The 20,426-nt window shown below is 38.4% G+C and overlaps 1 protein-coding gene across 3 annotated transcripts in view; it reads right to left on the bottom strand.

Annotated features, from left to right (window-relative positions):
• Sytl5 (synaptotagmin like 5) overlaps positions 1-20,426 on the bottom strand; it is a 211,237-nt gene that overhangs the window by 54,175 nt on the left and 136,636 nt on the right. For all 3 annotated transcript variants that reach the window (XM_048461562.3, XM_085684985.2, XM_087903223.1), the window contains exons 6-8: positions 19,211-19,345; positions 5,617-5,758; positions 689-818 (exon numbers count right to left, since the gene is read on the bottom strand). In XM_048461562.3, coding sequence (XP_048317519.3) covers positions 689-818; positions 5,617-5,758; positions 19,211-19,345 — 407 coding nt within the window. The remainder of the gene's footprint in view (positions 1-688; positions 819-5,616; positions 5,759-19,210; positions 19,346-20,426) is intronic.

The following is a 20,426-nucleotide window of genomic DNA, read 5'->3' as shown; positions in this document are numbered from 1 at the left end:
TTGATTGATATTAATATGGAAGAAACCAGATCAGTGTTGCCAACACTACCGCTGAACACCAGGTGGTCCTGGGGTGTAGATGGAAGCAGGTTGAGAAAGCTGTGAGGAGCAAGCCAGTAAACCACATTTGTCCACAGTCTGCCATTAGTTCCTGCTTTCCCTTCATGAGAGACTATAAGCTATACAAGGAAATAAACCCATTCTGCTCCAAGTTGCCTTAGGTCATGGTGTTTGTCACAGCAATAGAAAGCACACTATGCCAAGCTACTTACAAATAATTCCATTTTAAAGGATGAAACAATTTGTGTGGGTATATGGAATGTCTAGTCTCTACTGATGGAACTTTCATTTCTTTGATCCCTAGGTGAGAGTTATTACCTGTCATAAGAAATGTACTCTAGAACTATTTGTATTTTCTATCTTTCTAAATTGATAATCTTGTATAGCTTTGAACCCTAACAATGACTTAGAGCAAAGCTATACACTCAATAAGTAGATTTTATTTTAGTGTAGTGGACCTAAGGCTCACCTGGGACCACTCTTAGAAACTGGTTATGCTTCGGCCTATTACTATAATGGATGATTGTCTTCTCAAGTCTAAAACATCTACTCAATACCATATAAAGCAGGCAATTTGATTTGATTCAGTTTTTTTTAACAGTACAGTGCTCATATCGTGACTACCTACCCGAGGAAAGGGAGGCACCCGACACCGCGATGGAAGGCGGCCCAGATGTGTTTCTGCGGTGACTCTTTCTCAGCTCCTCACAGGGGCTTTCCCTGGCACCCACAGCCATGGACTTTTCAACACCGTGGTCCTTCCCACAGAGGAAAAAAATGAAAAACAGAAACATTATACTGACTGTTTTCTCTTAAAACCCTTTCATATAAATACACTTTAGTATGAAGATATTTATATGTATTATGGGAGGGGGAATGAAATAATAAAATAACATTTGAAGGACCCTTATTAGAAGCCCATACTTAGAAATCTATATAAAATGAAATTCAAGAAGGTTTCAATTTTGCATAAAGCATATTTGAATACTTTTTTCACTCATGAACTAGTGATAAAAGATTAGTAAGAAAGATTGTATAGTAACTTCTAATCTTACATGGAGGAGCCTTAGAACTTAGCCTTAGCCTTAGAACTGCTTGGTTTTGTATTTGCTCTCTGTCAACATCTCCTCTCCTCAAATACTCTGTTGTAGTTTTAATCAGGGAAGTTACACCAAAGGCCCAAACAACGAGTTCTTTGATCTTCAGGTTGGTGTTACAGGATGATAATAAAATCCTTTTAGATATGTGCCAAGTGCATGGTTTTCGGTAATTGGCAACCATGACATGAGCAGTTTGCTTCTGACACGTTCTTTTTTATTATTTGCCACAAAGGAGGGTATTTTTTCTCTTTATTTTTTCTGGTCTGTAAATCCAAAAACTTTAAGCTAAAGCAAACTTTTCTGTTTAAGTTGTATCTCAAACATTGTGGCAATAATTGAAAACCAAGTAAGCCAACTCACATAAACTATACTTTCTCTGACCACAATTATCCAAGACCCTGTCATAGTTTCCATCTAGAAGACTGGGTGATCAAAATATAGTTACATGTGTATTGAAATAAAAATGTCATGCATGATGCTTATCAGTGTTTATAAGAATGGAGAATTGTAGGGAGCGGGTGAAGTCCTGAGTGTATGTGTACCATTCAAAATAAGAATAGCCATGTCAAGGACCGATGTCTCATTCCCAGAGGAATGGCAAAGCCTTCTTCTGGTATTTATATAATATTGATAGTGTGTGTAGAAAATATTCACAATAACTTTATTCTCCCTTGGATGTTTATGGCCAGAAGACAGCTCCCCTACACAGAATGATCCTACTGAGATTAGGTAAGCTGTATCCTTGTTCAGTTAAGCTGTATCCTTGTTCAGCTGTGGCAGCGAGCCCACATCCCTACTAGACTGTTATATAATAAACAGGTTGAGATTGGGATGGGGTTGCAGCTTTTCCATCAGAGAGCCCAGTGCACCTGATCCCAACAGTCCTGCAGGACACAGCAGGTACTTCTTCATCTTAGAGCCATAGGTGATTTAGGGGATGCCTAGCTACAAATAAATGTTTGTACATGTGGCAGAACACAGTCTGAGATTAGTTTTCATTGTATGCTCTGACAAAAACCAAACACTATCCCAGCTCTGCTGATTTTTATAGGGTCAGTGTAAGCTTGTTTTTGTGAAAAAAAATTATTGAGTACTTCCAGTACTTCCATCTACATCACTCTACACCTCAACTCCTTTCTTGATTCATTCTCAAATTAATAATCTCTCCTTTAATTATTATTGTCAATCTGTCAATATTAGGCCATCATAGAATATATAAAAACAATAGTTTGTATAAACATATATATATACATATATATAATAGTTCATACACACACACAGTGTGTGTGTGTGTGTGTGTGTGTGTGTTTGTAACTTACTGTGTTCATTTAGCATTGCCTGTATGTACATATGTGACCAAGGCTGGCCACTTGAGATTGGAAAACCTATGTGAGAACCCAACCTTGGAGGAAATTGATTCACCCCCTCAGCAGTCACACTGTTGACAATTCATAGGTACATTTTCTCTGTCTTGTCTAGGAAATACTATGTAGTTAAACTTTTTTGTTTGTTTGTTTGGGTTTTTTTTTGAGACAAGTTTTCTCTGTGTAACAGCCCTGCCTGTCCTGGAACTTGCTCTGTAGACAAGTCTGGCCTCAAACTCACAGAGATCCATCCTAAGCTCTGGGATTAAACGTGTGCACCAGCCCCGCCTAATGCTGAGCCTTATTTAATATTTTAAAAAGTCCTGTACTCCTCTTGAGAACTAGGCTGTGATTAAATGTCAAGGAAGATGGAACCATGGTGTGATAACTGTTAAACCTAAGAGACATTTTCCCATTCTTTTCATTATAAATAGTTAAGTAGCGTCTACAGGATGAAATCCCTCTTGTTTACCTGACATCTTAGACCTACAGGAATACTTTAATGAAGTCTCCACAGATAGATCTGCTTCTTACTTGCTTAGCATGCTAATTAATTCAGCTCCAGTAGACTGTATTCAGTATTTCATTATTTCCAACATGTAAAACCTATAGCAGAAAGTATATTTCTTCTAATTCCTCTAGTTATCATAGACTAGCAAAGTTTGTCTAGACTGTATCAGAGGTCAAATGGATGAAGTAGTTTAGGTCAGTTTTTAACAGCTCATCACAAAATTAAAAAGTTTTTAACAGCTCATCACAAAATTCTTAGCATGTAAAAGTCCTCTAACGAAGCAAGACTAAGCTCCTCACCGGTAATTATGATGACGGAAAATTTCCCCACAGGTGATCTGGTGGTACCATTAATATTGAACATTAATAGGTCAGTTAACATTGTACAGTCTTTAACATGTAACACATAGTCTATAGCAAGGGTTCTCAGCCTTTGGGGTTGAAAAACCCTTTCATGGAGGTCACTTAAGACCAGCAGAAAACACAGATATTTACATTACAATTTATAACAGTAGTAAAATTACATCTATGAAGTAGCAAGGAAAATAATTTTGCAGTTGGAGGTCACCACAACATGAGGAAATGTATTAAAGAGGTGCAGCATTAGGAGGGTTGAGAACCACTGGTCTGGAACTTCAGGTGGTGAAGCTTAAACTTAGCAGTTTATATCTAGCATAAACAGAGATAGTCAAAAGGTTTTCATTTATAGGAGAAACTGTGCTTAGATCAGTTACAAGAAAAGAACAAATTCCGCTCCCTCACTGCATATGAATCGAAAAGCTTTCCAATTTCATTGTAGGAAATAACTTTGGACAAAATTGTTCTTTCCCTTCAAACGATACCTGGGAAGATAATCCTTCTTTTGTGATCAACCAAACTGAATTACCTTATTGGCAGTCAGCTGCTACCCACTGGCACAGGCACAGCAGTTGATTACTTTTTTGAATGCTTGTTTATCATAGTAGCTGGTAAACATTATCATGGTCTTCACTGGCGCCCTCCTTTCCTCATGCCTTTCCTCGCTTACAATTCTCTTTATAAGACATGTAAGACTCCTGAGCCTTGTACAAGTATCCACTCTGATTGGTCAGTGTCTCCTTACGACCAGCTCCTAAATACATTCAGTATCACTCCTTGCTAGGTTACTGAAGAAGAAAATATAGTCATCAACAATCTCTGCACTTTTCTGACAGCTGAACAGAAGCCAGTTGCTGAGCTTAGCATAAATATTTATGAAACTCAGAAGATGCCTTTTATCTAAGGAAGTACAATTTAGGCTATATTGAAACAGATCAGTGATATTCAGTCTGTCTGAATGTCTGTTGATTCTTCCTCCAAAATACTGAACCACTCTGACTGCTCACTACACATCCTGCTGCTACCTTCCTGTTTCCTGTTTCCAAGCCCCTTTTAATAGCTGTATTATGGCAAAGACTTCTGAAAGGGTCTGTAGGCTTCACTTATTTCCCTCAGCTGTTCCTCAACAGCTCCCTCCCATGATCCTGCCTAAACAAGTGCTAAGCCATGTTGCTCTGCTATATGAGCCCTATAGCAGCACGCTGGCCTTTTCAGTCTTCCTTTAGCAAATTGGGCATACCCACCTTTGATTCTTTGTGCTGGCAGCTCCTCATGAAGTGTACAGATATTTTACAAACTATTTGAGCCAGGGCACTGATTATTAAAGATGAATCAGCCTTCTTTGTATGTGTTTAACATTGATTTGGTCTGTCTGGAGGATACTTTGCCAGCCCAGACATTTGCATGGCTGATTCTTTCACTTATTTTAATCTTTGCTTGTCCAAGGTCTTTCAGGAGGTTTCACTTCGCTAAATTATGGCTGAATCAAAGTTCTAAGTTACATATATAATGATTTCTTAAGTATATATTCCAGAAATATGAGATTCCTTGCTTAATAAAAAGTTCTAGACTGGGCGGTGGTGGTGTGCACTTTTTGTGAGGCAGAGGCAGGTGGATATCTGTGAGTTTGAGGTCAGCCTGGTCTACCAGAGCTAGTTCCAGGACAGGCTCCAAAGCTACAGAGAAGCCCTATCTTGAACCCCCCCCCCAAAGTTTATAGATGGTAATGTTTTCCAAGAATGACTTCCAATAGAATAGTGGGTAAAAGAAAGTATTACTCCTAAATGCTTTGTGCCTTTTCTTCCTTAAAGGAAAATAATGTGATACAAACAATATTTTCTCATTTAGCATATTTATATATAATAGCAATTTAAGCCTTTATTATGTATTTGACCTGTCATTTTAACAGATGTAAAGAAAGGAAATTATAAAATCACTCCAAGGTTCTACTTTTCCTGTAGAGAATCAAACAGCTAATTTATAAATATGTCCTATGAGAAGTAATGTGAAAGATTCCTATTTCTTTAAATTGCACAGCCATTTAAGGATCGGTCACATAACAGCACCTTTAAAACCTGTCTTGCCCTTTTGTCCTCACTTTAGATTCCTGGCCCAAAGCTAAGGATAAACAACATGTTCTGAGATATGGAGAATTCAAACTGAGTCATGGGTGGTGGTAAAGCAAGTCCTGGAGACTGGATGTCTCCTCACAGTCGTATACTTACTCTACTGCAGATGGAGGTCACACTACGAGCACTTGGGGCTGGTGACCTCTGGGTGGCTGGGATTCCACCATTGCTGTAGCTGTTTGTCGGTGTTCCTTGTCCTGCCTCCTGGTCAATGAGATCTGGCGAAGCAGTACTTCTCCTAAACAAAAGGATAAAGCACATTTGAACTTTGACAGCAGCCAAAGACGCCAGTCCAGAAATGTTGATGAGGAAAATGATGAGGAATGCAAACCACACCACTTTGACTAGGGCCGATCACACTGGAGCTGCTCAGTAGTGTTCGTGGTGCCTTCCTCAAAGACCAGTAGGAGTTCACTAGGTCCTGTGCCCACATCCCAACTTGTCTAATTCCAATGTGAAGGGGCAAGGTCGATCGGTAATTAAAGGTCAACCAGATTAGCTTAATATAAAAATACAGCTTTAATAAACAGAAGGAAAACTTACATCAGAGTCCCAACGGTCCATCCAAGAACGCAGGGGCCAAGTGAGAGAGAGAGAGAGAGAGAGAGAGAGAGAGAGAGAGAGAGAGAGAGAGAGAGAGAAAGAGAGAGAGGAAGCACACCCGCCAGGTTTATAGGTAAATAGGTAAATTTTTGCCTTAGGGCAATACACCCCACGGACAGAATGTGATTGGCTGAACTTCCCTATCACCAATGTCATTTAACTGAGCTTCATCCTACCTTTCCAACTTTATTTCCTAGTTTTTATCAGTACTCTAAGTCATTCATAGTTCTCAACTGACAAAATTACAGGCGCATCTAAGTCATATGCTTCTGCCATCCTCATCTCTTTTTTTATTCTTTGTCCGTGAGAACCCTCCTCTCCTTTCAGTACAGAAGTTCTGCCTTCCCCATCAGATCTTTCTTGACAAGCACAGACCTTGTTTTTCTTGCTCTCCTCAGTCCCTCTTCACGTACAGGTTTTGACTAACTGTTCCCTCTTGCTACAGAGTGTATTGTTTAGTGTCTTAAGTCCTGTGCATATGTGCAAGTTAGTTATTGACATCTGACTAAGAATCTTGAAAACCCTTCTATATAGCATCCTTTTCATAGCATGGGGCATCTTTAGCCTCCTCTCTCTAGAGGTAACTCCAAATTTCAGTACTATGGATATAGCTCAGGGTAGTTTCTCACTGCTTGCTGATCCTGACAAAATAACACATTTGCTCTTTCAATTGTTTGAAGCAATTTAGAGTTCTAAGTTTTAGAACAATTTCCCTGAACCACTGCATTTTGACAACAGTTAACCAATTCATACTTTTCTACGTGCGTTCATCTCAGACACTGACCCAGTGATGTGTCATGTCCACAGATGATCGATTCTCAGAACAATATTCTATATAAGCACCTCTCCATAATGTTTGGGGAGGGGGGAATTACCTTTAAAAATGTCTAATTGTGAATCTTTCAAAAAGAGGTCAAGAAAGTACAAAAGAATTCATGTGAATATTTGTGTTTCTCTGTGTTGAAGACCTTCCAACACCCAAGTGGTTTTGCCAAATTTCCCAAGATGGTTTCAAAAGGGCTGAAAGCAAAGTTATGTTTACTGTAGATTCTCTGGCAGCAGCTGGTTAATCTGAATGATGACATTTAACAGGTTCAGCTGTAGTAAGAAAAAACTTCTTGTGATCCTAAGTCAGCTACTAGAAATTATTGTTGCCAACAGCATTAGCTGAAAAATGACACAGACTTTCCTATTTGTCCCTGACATTTACTGTGAGTATCAAAAAATATTTCCTTTTGCTTGATTATACCAAGAAAAGGTCTAATCTAAAGAGGCACAGAATTTTAAATGCTTAGCTGCCAAATGTTTTAGATGCTATTTAAAATAGGATAAAAGTTCATGGACTTTTGCCACTGAAGTAGGAAGATTATGATAGCATCTACATTAAATTTAGAGAAGTTTGAAAGCAAATTAAGAAAGCTCCATTTTCGATGTTGCCAAGATTTAAATATGTATTAGAGACCATTGGCAACAAATGTTCAGGCTCACGTGGGTCAGGGGAAACTGGAAAGAAGGAGACCCAGTTGGCAGGGTCTGTGGGGCTTAGTTATGTTAGGTTATGGGAAGACACATTTTCTAGATTAGAAGAGTTTTATCTAACTTAGTTTATGAAATATACTTTGAAAAGCCTACGTGTTGTTATCTCTAATTCCGTGATGCCCCCAAATATTGACAATGCCTTTTGAGATATGTGCATTTCTGTACAGAGGACCCAAAGATAAGACAGATACTATAAACTGCTTTGCCTTTCTGGGTTTACAAAATGCTCTCCCAGGAATGGTATCTAGGAAATAATTTTCCAGCACCCGCCCTTTCTAGACTGATAATGTTGAGCTTGCGCTACATGGTCAGATGATTATGTCCAGAAGGCAGCATTAGAGCCACTAACACTGCGACCAAGGTATAAAACATAGTACCACACAGAGAATGCAGGATATTCCTTCTGAGGCATATAAGCTTTTTTTTTAAAAAAAAACTTCTTTTAATTATTTTAAATCTGCAATGAATACATAAGAAAACGAGAAAGAGAAATTATAACTAGAAAATGAGATAAGTCAGATAAATGAGGAAGAAATATCAAACTCTAAAAAGAAAAGAGAAAAAGGCTAAATGCAGTTCTCGTCTAGTCCTTGGTGTCCCCAAATGCTACATCTTTAAACTTTTTGTGAGCTAAGCCTTGACCCCCTGTGGTACATCTGAAACACCACAGTGGATACCCTGAGCATGTGATCTAGAAATAAGTATATTAAAAACCGCTGTCTGATTTCAATTCATAGAAAAAGCTGGAAAATATTGTACTAAAACTGCTCAGTAAGTTCATTAGTCTCAGACATGAGTCTGCCTACGCTCATTCTTTCCCATGCACCACCATGTTTCTTGCTTAGTATAGTGCTCACATGGAAAGTGCTGAGCTTTCCTCATAGTGACTGTCATAGATGAAGATACATTTTCTGGTTTAGTGAGTGACTGTGAGATACTAAGTGTTCCCTTATAATAATTTTGTGGCTAGCAAGATGAAAATAATTTCTCATTTTTAGATTGATGATAAAAACAAAATAAGTATCTTATGATACATAAATATTATAACTCATATTTAAATATCAATAAAGTTATTTCATTTCTAGACTTTTCTCATTTAATGTTGGAAAGCAGGCATACCCTTTCATTTATGCATTGTCTGTACTTCTTTCTTTCTCCAACAGAACTGAAAAGTTGAGATGGAGAATTTATAGTCCATAAGGCCAAAAAATAGCTTCAATATATGTACCCATTCACAGATATGAATATATATATTTAAAAATCAAACTATTTGGAAAGGCTAACACATTCCAAAGGAAAAAGTTGTAAATGCGTTATAAATACGGACTTTATGCATCTCCTGATGATAATATGACTGAATCCATATTTTCCTACCTGTTCTATCATTTATCCTCACTTTAATACTTAAAGCATTATTTATTCTTAAGCCTGCAATTGTCTGACAATTTTGCTTTAGGTTGTTTATGACAGTTTAAGAACGATCTCCTTACCCAATAGAAGTTAAAATAGAAAAAGAAGGAATTAGTCCATCTGGATGCAAGAACAATAGTGGCATAAAGCTTATGAGAATAACCAAATAATAACTAATTTGACATAAGGTCCACTCCACAAGATGGAACTCACCCCTGACACTGCTTGGGTGACCAAGAATCAGAGACTAGATAACCCAGGGACCTAGAGTAAAAGCAAATACTACCAGTCTTTAAAAAAAATAAAAATGTAGAGATAAAATGACCCCTACTGATATTCTGCTATACTCCTAGATCGGTGCTTTATCCAGTCATCATCAGAGATGCTTTCTCCTGCAGTTGATAGAAACAAATACAGAGACCCACAGACAGACATTAAGCAGAAAGAGAGAAAGATTTGGAATACTCATCCTGAAAAGGGATGTTTCCATAAAATTCCTTCCCCAGAGTTCAGGGAACACCATGGAAGAAGGGAAAGAAGAATGTAAGAACCACAGGGGCAGGAATACACTAAGAAAACAAAAAATCAACACGAACAGAGCAAAGCTCATATGAACTAAGCAGCATGCACAAGGCCTCCACCAGCCTACACCAGGTCTTCTGCACTTATATTATGGTTTCCAGCTTAGCGTTTTTGTGAAATTCCTGAGTGGCCAAACGAGTGGGTCTCTGATTCTTGTGCCTTCTCCTGGCCTCTTTCACTTCTGTCTGTCTTGTCCAACTCTGAAGTGAGAATTTTTGCTTTATTTTATTTTGTTGTGTTTAGTCATTATCCCTTGGAAGACTAATCTTTTACAATGAGAGACAGAAAGGGAGTGGATCTGAATGGGAAAGGAAGTAAGGAGGAACTGGGAGAAGTAGAGGGAGGAGAAATCAAAATCAGGAATAATCTATTTTTCAATAACAGTAAAAAATAGGAATTAATAGACCTGGACAAATGAAAACAAAGCATGGAAAACAGCTGAAGCTAACTTTCCTTCAGTAGGCAATTCTTCTGTGTCTCAAAACTATCACACACACACACACACACACACAGAGAGAGAGAGAGAGAGAGAGAGAGAGAGAGAGAGAGGAGTTTTGAATGTATCGTGGGTGGTAACTATGTATATGGAAGTCACTGGTTGCCTGTCTTTTGACACAGTCTCTCAGTGGCTCTTGAATTCACCAAGTAGTAGCCTGGCTCTGGGTACAAGCATGTACCACAATTTCCCAACCATTTTAAAGGTAGAACACCAGTATCAAACTTAGGTGATCTACCCCCAACACTCATAGGTAAATTATGGAATAAAATTCACATGTTTTTAGAGATACAGTATACATAAAAACAGTTTTAAAAGTTGTTTTTAAAAAGAGCTTGCTGAGTAAATTATAGTGTTTCATTTAAAGGAAAAAAGTCAAATAAACTAGGGTTGACTCCAAACTAGAACACTACTACCGTGCTATAGAATACTACTGTGAAGAAGATACTGCCTACCTAAAATCTCAGTTGCAAAGAGAACAGTAAAAGTTCTACATAGGACATGAAAATAAGATTATTTCTAATGAAAGTAGAGATAGTATTAAATCATAGGATGGATTTAATAAACTTACTTTCCTCAAATATACATAAGGGAAACAGATTTTTTTGCTTAGTGAAGGTACCTAATATGCCCTATTTCTAGGAGACATGGAAAATATGAAAGTGGAGCATAGAATGAGGATGAGGTTAACTAAAAACTGGATTTAATGTGGTGCTCCCTTTTGTGTTTAGAGTCAAGCAAAACAGCTTAAGAAACTTCACAAACTGCATGGCAATCAGTCCCAGAGCTTGTGGAGAGCAATTAAAAGTAAAAGGATAATCTTAGTGTATGTATAGGGAGACCAGAGTGGAAGAAAGAACCACAAAATAGGTGGGTATGATGGTGTGCAAAGGCTCATGGCAAAAATGCTTGCTATACCCTTCAGCAATGTGTAAGAAATGCTGCCTAGAAATACAGCTCCATCTTCTACCAACTCCTACTAAACAGCACATTTCAGACTCAGTGTTCTTCATTTTTATATAATGTTAAGGGGACATTGCTAGTGTCCCACCTAAACCCTCACATCCTATTTCTAGTTCTATGTAGTGATATTTCATTTGTATTGTAATAAATAAAGCTTCCTTGAAGGCCATAAAGTAAAACAGCCTCTTTGATTAACCTTACAGACCAGGCAACGGTGACATATACGTTTAATCCCAGTAGCCACACAGTTTGCCATAGAAACTGAGCAGTAGTGGTGCACGCCTGTAGGGAGCCGTCAGGAGATCGCCATTACAAGATGGCGCCGGCGGTCCTGCAGTTTGGAGGTAAACAAGTCCTTATCTTGTTTTGCCGTGTGGGGATGAGCGCCTTTTGCCTGTGCATGCACAATTGAGTCTTGTCCCTGGCCTATCCCGAGGCTCTGGGCATCAGCAGACTGGTATTCGCCAATCAGGACAGTACCCGAGTCCTTCCACCTGTATGAGAAGGTATCGCCTGGGTTTCCCCCTCTCTCGCTTCCCGCTCTCCCTTCAACCAAGAGGCTCCAATAAAGTGTGATTTAAAAAGAATCCTCAACCCATGGTCGTTCTTCCTTGCTGGTCGAGGGGGCGCTCCACACACACCTTTAATCCCAGCCCTAGAAAGGAATATAAAACGGGGGAGACAGCTCTCAGACACAGTCTCATTCTGAGATTCCTGGAGACAGGATTGCCATTTTGGACTGAGGTAAGAGCCAGGGGCTAGCTGTTCTGCTTTTCTAAACTTCAGGATGAACCCCAATTTCTGTCTCTGGGTTTTTATTAATCTTGGTACACTTCTACATAATTCTCCATAGTTTCAAAGAACATTTCTGATGGTGCTTTGCAATTCATGTCTTTAAGATTTGTCTATTGACACTACAGACAGTTACAGGCCTAGAAATGACTTGGAATTTTTCTCCCTCTCACCCACATAGTAGAAAACTTAGATTAAAATACAAAATTCTAAGTTAAATTTTAATTTTATATAAATAATCAAAATTTATTAAGAATTGAAACCTTCTAAATATTTCACTATGTATACTTATACTAAAAATGTTGTTTATCTCAAATTCATGTTTATCTGGATATCTTTTGTCTTTGTTTGTTAAGCAAGGAAACCCTATGTGAGGGGATCTTCAATGGCTGACTTGGATCAGAGTAAAATGGCCTAGCTCCTCCAATTGCAAAGGGACAGTTTATATTCCTAAAACTGTGGCTAGGCCCTCAGACTCAGTCCTCACCTGAGCTATATCATTATCTATCTTTCCCCTTTTCTGTTCTGTATCTCCTACTGTCTTCTCATTTTTTTTCTCAGAATAATTTGCTTGAGGGGCTGGAGAGATAGCTCAGTGGTTAAGAACACTGACCACTCTTGTGAAAGACCTACATTCTTTCCCCAGAACTTACTTGGCAGCTCACAACAATCTGTAACTCTAGCTCCAGGCACATGTGTGGCCCACAGACATACAAGTAGGCAAAACACCTGTATACATAAAATACATTTAAAAAAATTAAGTTGTTTGGTTGATAAATCTCTTACATGCATCCTTGTCTGAAGGTCTGGTTCTGGTAGAGCACAACAACCATTCACGAGAACTTAGAAGGAATTTGGAATAGCTGCTTTGAGTAGCATCCCATTGATTAACTACAGTTTACATTTACAACCTTTAAAAAATGCCTTTTGTGCCTATGTCTTGTAGACTACTTCCCACTTTCTCTTCTAACTGGTTCAAAAAAAGCTCGGGGGATTGGGATTGGGGGGAGGGAGAAGGATGGATATGTGATCAGGGAAGTATATACCTCAACTAAGGGAATCATTTTAGGGTTTATAGGAGACTTGATTATAAAGGGGATCCCAGGTCCAAGGAGAGATCCCCAGATTGTTCTCTGGACAGAGGAGAGGGTGCCTGAACCGGCCTTGGCCCATAACCATACTGATGAATATTTTGCATATCACCATGAACCTTCCTCTGGCGATGGATGGAGATAGAGACAGAGACCCACATTGGAACACTGGACTTAACTCCCTAGGTCCAAACGAGAAGCAGAAGGAAAGAGAACATGAGCAAAGAAGGTAAGACCGGAGGAAACCTTCACCCGTTGATGGATGGAGATTGAGACAGAGACCCACACTGGAGCACTGAACTGAGCCCCCAAGGTCTAAATGAGGAGCAGAAGAAAGGAGAACATGAACAAGAAAGGCAGGACCGTGAGGAGTGCGTTCACCCACTGATACAAGGGGACGGATCTAATGAGAATTCACCAAGGCCAGTTGGACTGGGACTGAACGAGCACGTGATCCAACCAGATTCTCTGAATGTGGCTGGCACGGGGTCTCTCTGAAAAGCCATTGACAATGACACTGGGACTTGTTTCCTCTGCATATACTGGATTTTTGGGATCCAGTCTGTTTGGATGCTCACCTTCCTGGACCTGGAGGGAGGGGGGAGGAACTTGAACTTACCACAGGGCAGGAAACCCTGACTGCTCTTAGGGATGGAGAGGGAGGAGGAGAGGGAGTGGGGGGAGTGGGAGGGTGTTGGGAGGAGGGGCAGAAATGGAAACTTTTATAAATTAATAAATTTTTATAAATTTTTAAAAAATGTCTTTTGTTTTGTATGTCCAGTCCCTAGCAACTAGTACATAGCCATTTGTTATGCTCTCCTGAGAGGCTGCAATGCCTTTTGTATCCTGTTTATATTTCTCCAGTTTTGAAACTACTGACAATAAATAAATCAACTAGGCATCTGATAAAACATCATTTCCCCTCATATATGATGCGAGCTTTTTAAAGGGATGCCTTAGCCCAGGTGCTCCAGGAAGAGACCAATGAACCATGAAGAAATATGCTTTGTCAAGAAGAATAGAGAATAATTGCTTAGCTGGGTCAGGTCATTGATGAAAGAAATGGGCATCTCACAATCTCTTTAGATGATAGTTAAAAAAAAAGATAGCCCCTTCCACTTTTTGAGCAATCACTTGGAATGAAGTATTGCCATAATGTGAGTCATCCCCAAGGTCAATAAATGTTCCAGGGAAAGGACGGCTTGCTCTCCTGATCTCTTGAGTATCTTCGTTTTCTTGATAGGAAATTCTTGCTCTTGACATGCTAAAGCTGAGTAACTCTGATTGCCTATAAACGATTTCAGATATTCACAACTTAAAAGATAAAGTCTTCTTTGGCAACATAAAAGAGACATCTAGGAGAGGTTATGGGGACAAGTGGGGAATGAATGTGACCAATATACATTGTGTGAATGCATAAAATGTCCAAAGAAAAAAATATAAATATTTTAAAAGTCTATTTATGGACTGTCTTACAGTTTATAATTACAAGAAAGTCTTGTGTCAAAACACTAGTATTTGATGAAACATGCCCATATGGCATTACTGCTTTATAATTATTCATGCCTAGCAACAGAGCAGACAAAAGAAACAAATCCAGGCAGATTTGGAATAACAGTAAAAACACCTTGATCATGGGGAGAAAGCCCCTCATTCTTGGTGAGTCAGTATAAGATAAATAATTCAAAATAGCATGATTTAATTTTCCTCGATAGGCCTGGGATCCTTTATTTTATTTAAACAAGGAACTCAGTCTTTCCTCTTCTTACATGGTACCCTTCTTAATGTTAGCCCAAAGTGGAAAACAATCTGATGGGGCTGGAGACATGGCCCAGGGCTTAAGAGTACTGGTTGCTCTTCCAGAGGACCCAAGTTTGATTTCCTGCAGCCACATGGCAGCTCGTAATCACCTGTCACTTCAGTCCCAGGAGATCCAATATCCTCTTTTATGGGCATCAGGTATGCATTCAGTGCACAAACTTATATCCAACATAACATCCATACACATAATAAAAATTAAATCTATTAAGAAAAATGAAAACAAAATGGCTCAACAACAGGGTCCCAAAGAGGGTAAGAAAAAATAGACGAACATTAATTTAGGTGGAATATAATTTTGAGTGACTTTCATATCTACTCAGAGCCAAGGAAGCAAAAAGGAAGACCAAAGATGAGATTTTTGCTTCCTTTTTCTTTTTGAATTTCTGAGATATGGCCTCACCATGTAGCCACAGCAGTCCTGTTACTCATTACACAGTCCAGGCTGTTCTGAAACTCACAACAGTCCTACTTTATCATCCTGAAAACTGAGTTAACAGGCAGTACCATGACTGATTAAGGTTTTGAAGAAAAAAGATATAATGAAGGCAGCATAGAAGGGAAGCAAAACTATCCACAAACCCAAAGAGGCTAGGTATCAAGGAGGGCTCAAGGAAGGATACTCAGATCTCCCTGGTAATAATTTCATGGGTGGACTGGGGGAGGGTGGGAAGAGGAACTGTTGTGAAATACTAGTTTAATATGTGTTACATTCATTTATGCTATGAAATATTTGTTTAATGATGCAAAGATGTGTTGTATTTTTATGTTGCATTTGTTTGACTCTGTAAAGTGATGTTACTTTGCCTGTATAAAACACCTGACTGGTCTAATAAAGAACTGAACATTCAATAACTAGGTAGCAGAGAGAAATAGGTGGGGCTTGCTCGCAGAAAGAATAAATAGAAATCTAGGCTGAAGAAAAAAAAGGGAGGAGAGAGAAAAGATGTTCTGCTTTTGTTTTTACAGATGAGAACCTGTGGATTCTTTCCAGGCTAATGTTATTTGATGGAACAAGAGCCCCTGAAAGGTCTCAATGAACCCTAAAAATACTTTGCCCAACAAACAGCAGGAAGCAGTTTGGAGAAAACTGTGCCCAAATTCCCAAAATGATTGTTTATAAATGTTTGCTTTCATTTAAAGGAGGATATGATATAGAAATAAATGTTTTCCATTGGTATAGATCCTGATCTATTGATCAAAATTTCAGGTCAATGTTGTTACACTGTGTGTGTGTGTGTGTGTGTGTGTGTGTGTATATATATATATATATATATATATATATATATATATATATAGTTGTCACACTGTATATATATAATGTTGTTACACTATATATATACATACATATATAAATATGTATATTTTTGTGCTCTTGTTTAAGGTATTGTGTTTGTGCAGCTCTTTTAAAAATTGTAACATATAATTAAAATTGCAGATTAATAGATAATCAATTGTAATATTCAAACTTGTAGTCATGTTAGTTAGGTTTTCTAGATGTATAGAGATATATTTCAGATGGATAGTAGTCTTCAAATCTTTCAAAGACAAACAAAATTTAAATATTTAAAATGCTTTAAGAACTTAGACTTTTCTCAACAGTGAGACATGCCTGCTTCTGGTAACACCAATTACTTCAGAGAGGTTGATGGAAATCGAAGAAACTAATTATGGAATTTGCCTTCAATGTGACAAGGTTAGCCATTTGGGCAAGAAACTGCTCTCACCTGGATTGCTGAGAGTAAGCTGTATGAACTGGACTTTTAGGACCTACCAAAAAACAATTACTTTGGAGGTCTTTGAAGAGTTGAAGACAGATAGTTATAGTTTGCCTTAGTTATTATAAAGGATAAATTAGATATAAAACTTTAGAATCACAAAGATAGATGACTAAATATTGCAACTCTAATTGTTGCTTGATACTTGTTTTGTATGTTAAAATTAAAACCTTCTCTTTCATTTAGATGGAAAAGGGGAGATGAAGTGGGAAGCCCTTCTGTATATGTATTATGCTTATTGGGTAATGAATAAAGCTGTTTGAGCCAATGGCAGGAAATCAGGACAGAGAGAGAGAGAGAGAGAGAGAGAGAGAGAGAGAGAGAGAGAGAGAGAGAGAGGGCAGAGTCAAAGAGATGCCATGTAGCTGCTGAAAGAGAAAGATGCTGCCAGATCCTTTACTGGTAAGCCACAGCTTCATGGTAATACACAGATGAATAGAAATGGGTTAATTTAAGATGTAAGAATTAGCTAAAAATATGTCTGAGTCATTGGCCAAGCAGTGTTGTAATTAATATAGTTTCTGTGTGATTGTTTGGGACTGAGTAGCTGGAAAATGAGTAAGCAGTCACTGACTACAGGAAACAGATATAGACCCACAATCAACATAGTCAGAACATAGAGAATCCTGAAGAAAAGGGGAAGAAAAGATTTTAGAAGCCAGAGTGGTCAAGGACACTACAAACAAATTCACAGAATCAACTAACCTGGGCTCATAGGAAATCACAGAGACTGAACCAGCAGCCAGGGAGTCTGCATGGGACTGACCTAGATTCTTTGCATATATGTGACAGTTGTGTAGCTTGGTCTAAATAGAAATGGAGGAGGAGTAGCTGGGGATGCAGAGAGGAGGTAAGGAGTACTGTGAGGAGAAGAGAAAGGGGAAACTGTCATTGGGATATAAATAAATAAATGGGAAGGAAATGAAGCAAAACTATTTTTTATTGATTTTATTGAGCTATATGTTTTTCTCTGCTCACCTCCCTGCCTCTCCCCTCCCCTTCAACCCTCTTCCATGCTCTTAATTTACTCAGAAGATATTGTCATTTTCTACTTCCCATGTAGATTAGAACCATGTATGTCTCTCTTACGGTCCTCATTGTTGTCTAGGTTCTCTGGGATTGTGATTTGTAGGCTGGTTTTCTTTGCTTTATGTTTAAAACCACTTATGATTGAGTACATATGACAATTGTCTCTCTCGGTCTAGGTTACCTCAATCAATGTAATGTTTTCTAACTCCATCCATTTGCCTGAAAATTTCAAGATGTCATTCTTTTTCTCTGCTGTATAGTAGTCCGTTGTATAAATGTACCACATTTCCCTTATCCATTCTTCAGTCGAGGGGCACTTAGGTTGTTTCCAGGTTCTGGCTATGACAAACAATACTGCTATGAACATAGTTGAGCACATGTCCTTGTGGTACGACTGAGCATCCTTTGGATACATACTCAAAAGTGGTATTACTGGATCTTGAGGAAGGTTGTTTCCTAAGCAAAACTATTTTAAGGGCAAGGATGCTTTGCTTCCATTTTAATCATACAGGGATTCTTTAATCATACAGAAAATATATCTATATTACTGAAAATTATGAAAATTATAAATATAACACTGATCATCTGAGAGAAGATAATAAATTATTTCTTCTTATGTTTTTTCTTTACAGTCTTATAAAAAGTGATATGTAGAGGAATGCTAGAGAAAAAATGAAACCCATATGAACAGATATCATTAATAAAATTGCTAATAATCAAAACAATGTCCTCTCTCTGGGCACATATATAGTTCTGGTCTGTATGCTAGACTCCAACATGCAAGATCCTGTGTTCCATGCTCAGTACCACAATGAGAAAAAAAGGGCCAGGTGTTATAAGAAAAATGAAATTCTGCTTGTAGAACCTAAACATAAAAGAATAGAAATACTAGCAGAATACTGCAATTGCAACCAAAATGGAATTAGCATGTGGATAAATCAATGTACCATGAGAGCAGATAATTTTTCCTTACTTTTAGCTTTGGTAGTAATGAAAATAAGGCCTGACATGTGCCAAAACAAGCTAGACAATCAAATGTTATGAGAAGTGACTCTGCTCTTGGCTATCCACTTTTACTCTTTGCTTCTCCTGATGAGTGATGACACTATGCACAATAGATTCTCACTTGACACGTCTGGAAATCACTTAGAGGCAGTGAAACAAGAAATAAATGGAATTGCAAAAAAAATTCCCCAGGGCAACACAAAATGATGAAATTATTAATAGTTTTTGAAAGCTGCAAAGAATGGATATGACACTCAGAGGTTTTTGTTTTAGAAGTTGAAACAGAAAAAGACCAAGAAATCAATGAAAGAATTATCTGCATGTACACCTCTATTTGAACTTAGAATCCCAACTCCCCAAACATAAGGCTGCAGTCTTTCACGTGACAAAAAAAAAATGTTTCTAATAGCTGTAAATCAAGAGGAAAGGCTTTCTATAACAACTGCAAAACATCTTCTTGTCTTTGGTATTATATTTTAGGCACTCTTTGTGTGCCGGTCCTTTACAGATACTTAGACTCCCTATGTGGGTAGAAGGTTATCAATCTGATTCCCAGCCTGCCCATTGCTCAATTTGTCGCTTACCTGTCTGATCCAGAGGCTGACTTGAAACTTTGAAGAGTCTGACTGTCTAAGTCCAAGCTATAGCTCCTCCCACTTTCAGGTTTTGGAGTTCTGATTTCTCCTCTGGTTGCTGATCTGAACTTGCTCAGAAGAAATCTGAAAATAAACATATGAATACAAGAGCAAGATAAGAAAACTCTCATCATTATACCCATAGACTAAAGCATCTGTCCACCCCCATTAGGGAATCTTCTAATTGAAGTAAATGGTAATTAATATAGACTCACAACTGGGAAAGGCAAAGGAAACGTGAGACTGCAGAATTCTTAGCTTGAAAAGGAACATATATACTGTTCCACTCCTTTTCAGGCTCAGGGATTGTTGCAGAAGAGGGGACAAATAGAATGAAAGGGCTAGAGATGTTGGACAACTGCAAGGAAACATTATCTTCTGGTCACAGAATGATAGTGGCACATATGAATGCACAGTGTTTGTGACAGCATGCAAAAAGCCCTCATATGCAAGTCAAAGACAGTCAAAAATGCCAGTGTGCAAAAGAGAATTGTGTGCTAAATTCCTACCCATATGCATGGAGCAACTGCCAATCTCTAGGGAGGAGGAGAGTCAGGTTTCTCTAAGAATGTGGCCCCTGGTAAGTCAATTACACTCAAGTGAAGGGCCACATATCCAAGACTATTTAGATACTACAAATTTGTATTTGTAGGTTAAAAAAGTAAATGGGGAGATGTAGAGACAATCTAGCAGTTAAAATTGCTAACTGTTCTTCTGGAGGACCCAAGTTCAACTCTCAGCACCGACACAGTGACTCACAACAGTGTATAACTCCAGTTACACTGACGCCCTCTTCTGGCAATCTTGGGCACCACACACACTCATATTGCATAGACATTCATGAAGGCAAAGCACCTATACACATTGTATGTATATATAATATGCATAATATAATTTCCAATGTAGCTCAGTGATAGAGAGCATGTTTAGTAAAAACTAAGACCAAGGTTTGATCTCCAGCACCAAAAGTGAATAGTAAAAATAATTTATATTACTTTTGCCCATAAATGATTGTTCAATAAAAGACCATGACTGAGGAGTTTTGGGTAGTGGGGTGCCAGGGCCTCTAGTTCCCCAGCAAGAATACTACTGCCAGGTCTCTGCCCCTGCTAAGCAAAAGACTGCCTAGTTTGGAAACTCATCAGTGGTAACTGAGAGGGAGAAG

This window comes from Myodes glareolus, chromosome X (genome assembly GCF_982192425.1).
Source record: "Myodes glareolus chromosome X, mMyoGla1.1, whole genome shotgun sequence".
Lineage (NCBI taxonomy): Eukaryota > Metazoa > Chordata > Mammalia > Rodentia > Cricetidae > Myodes > Myodes glareolus.
The sequence above is the reverse complement of the archived record's forward strand: the minus strand, read 5'-3'. Positions and strand labels throughout refer to the sequence as shown.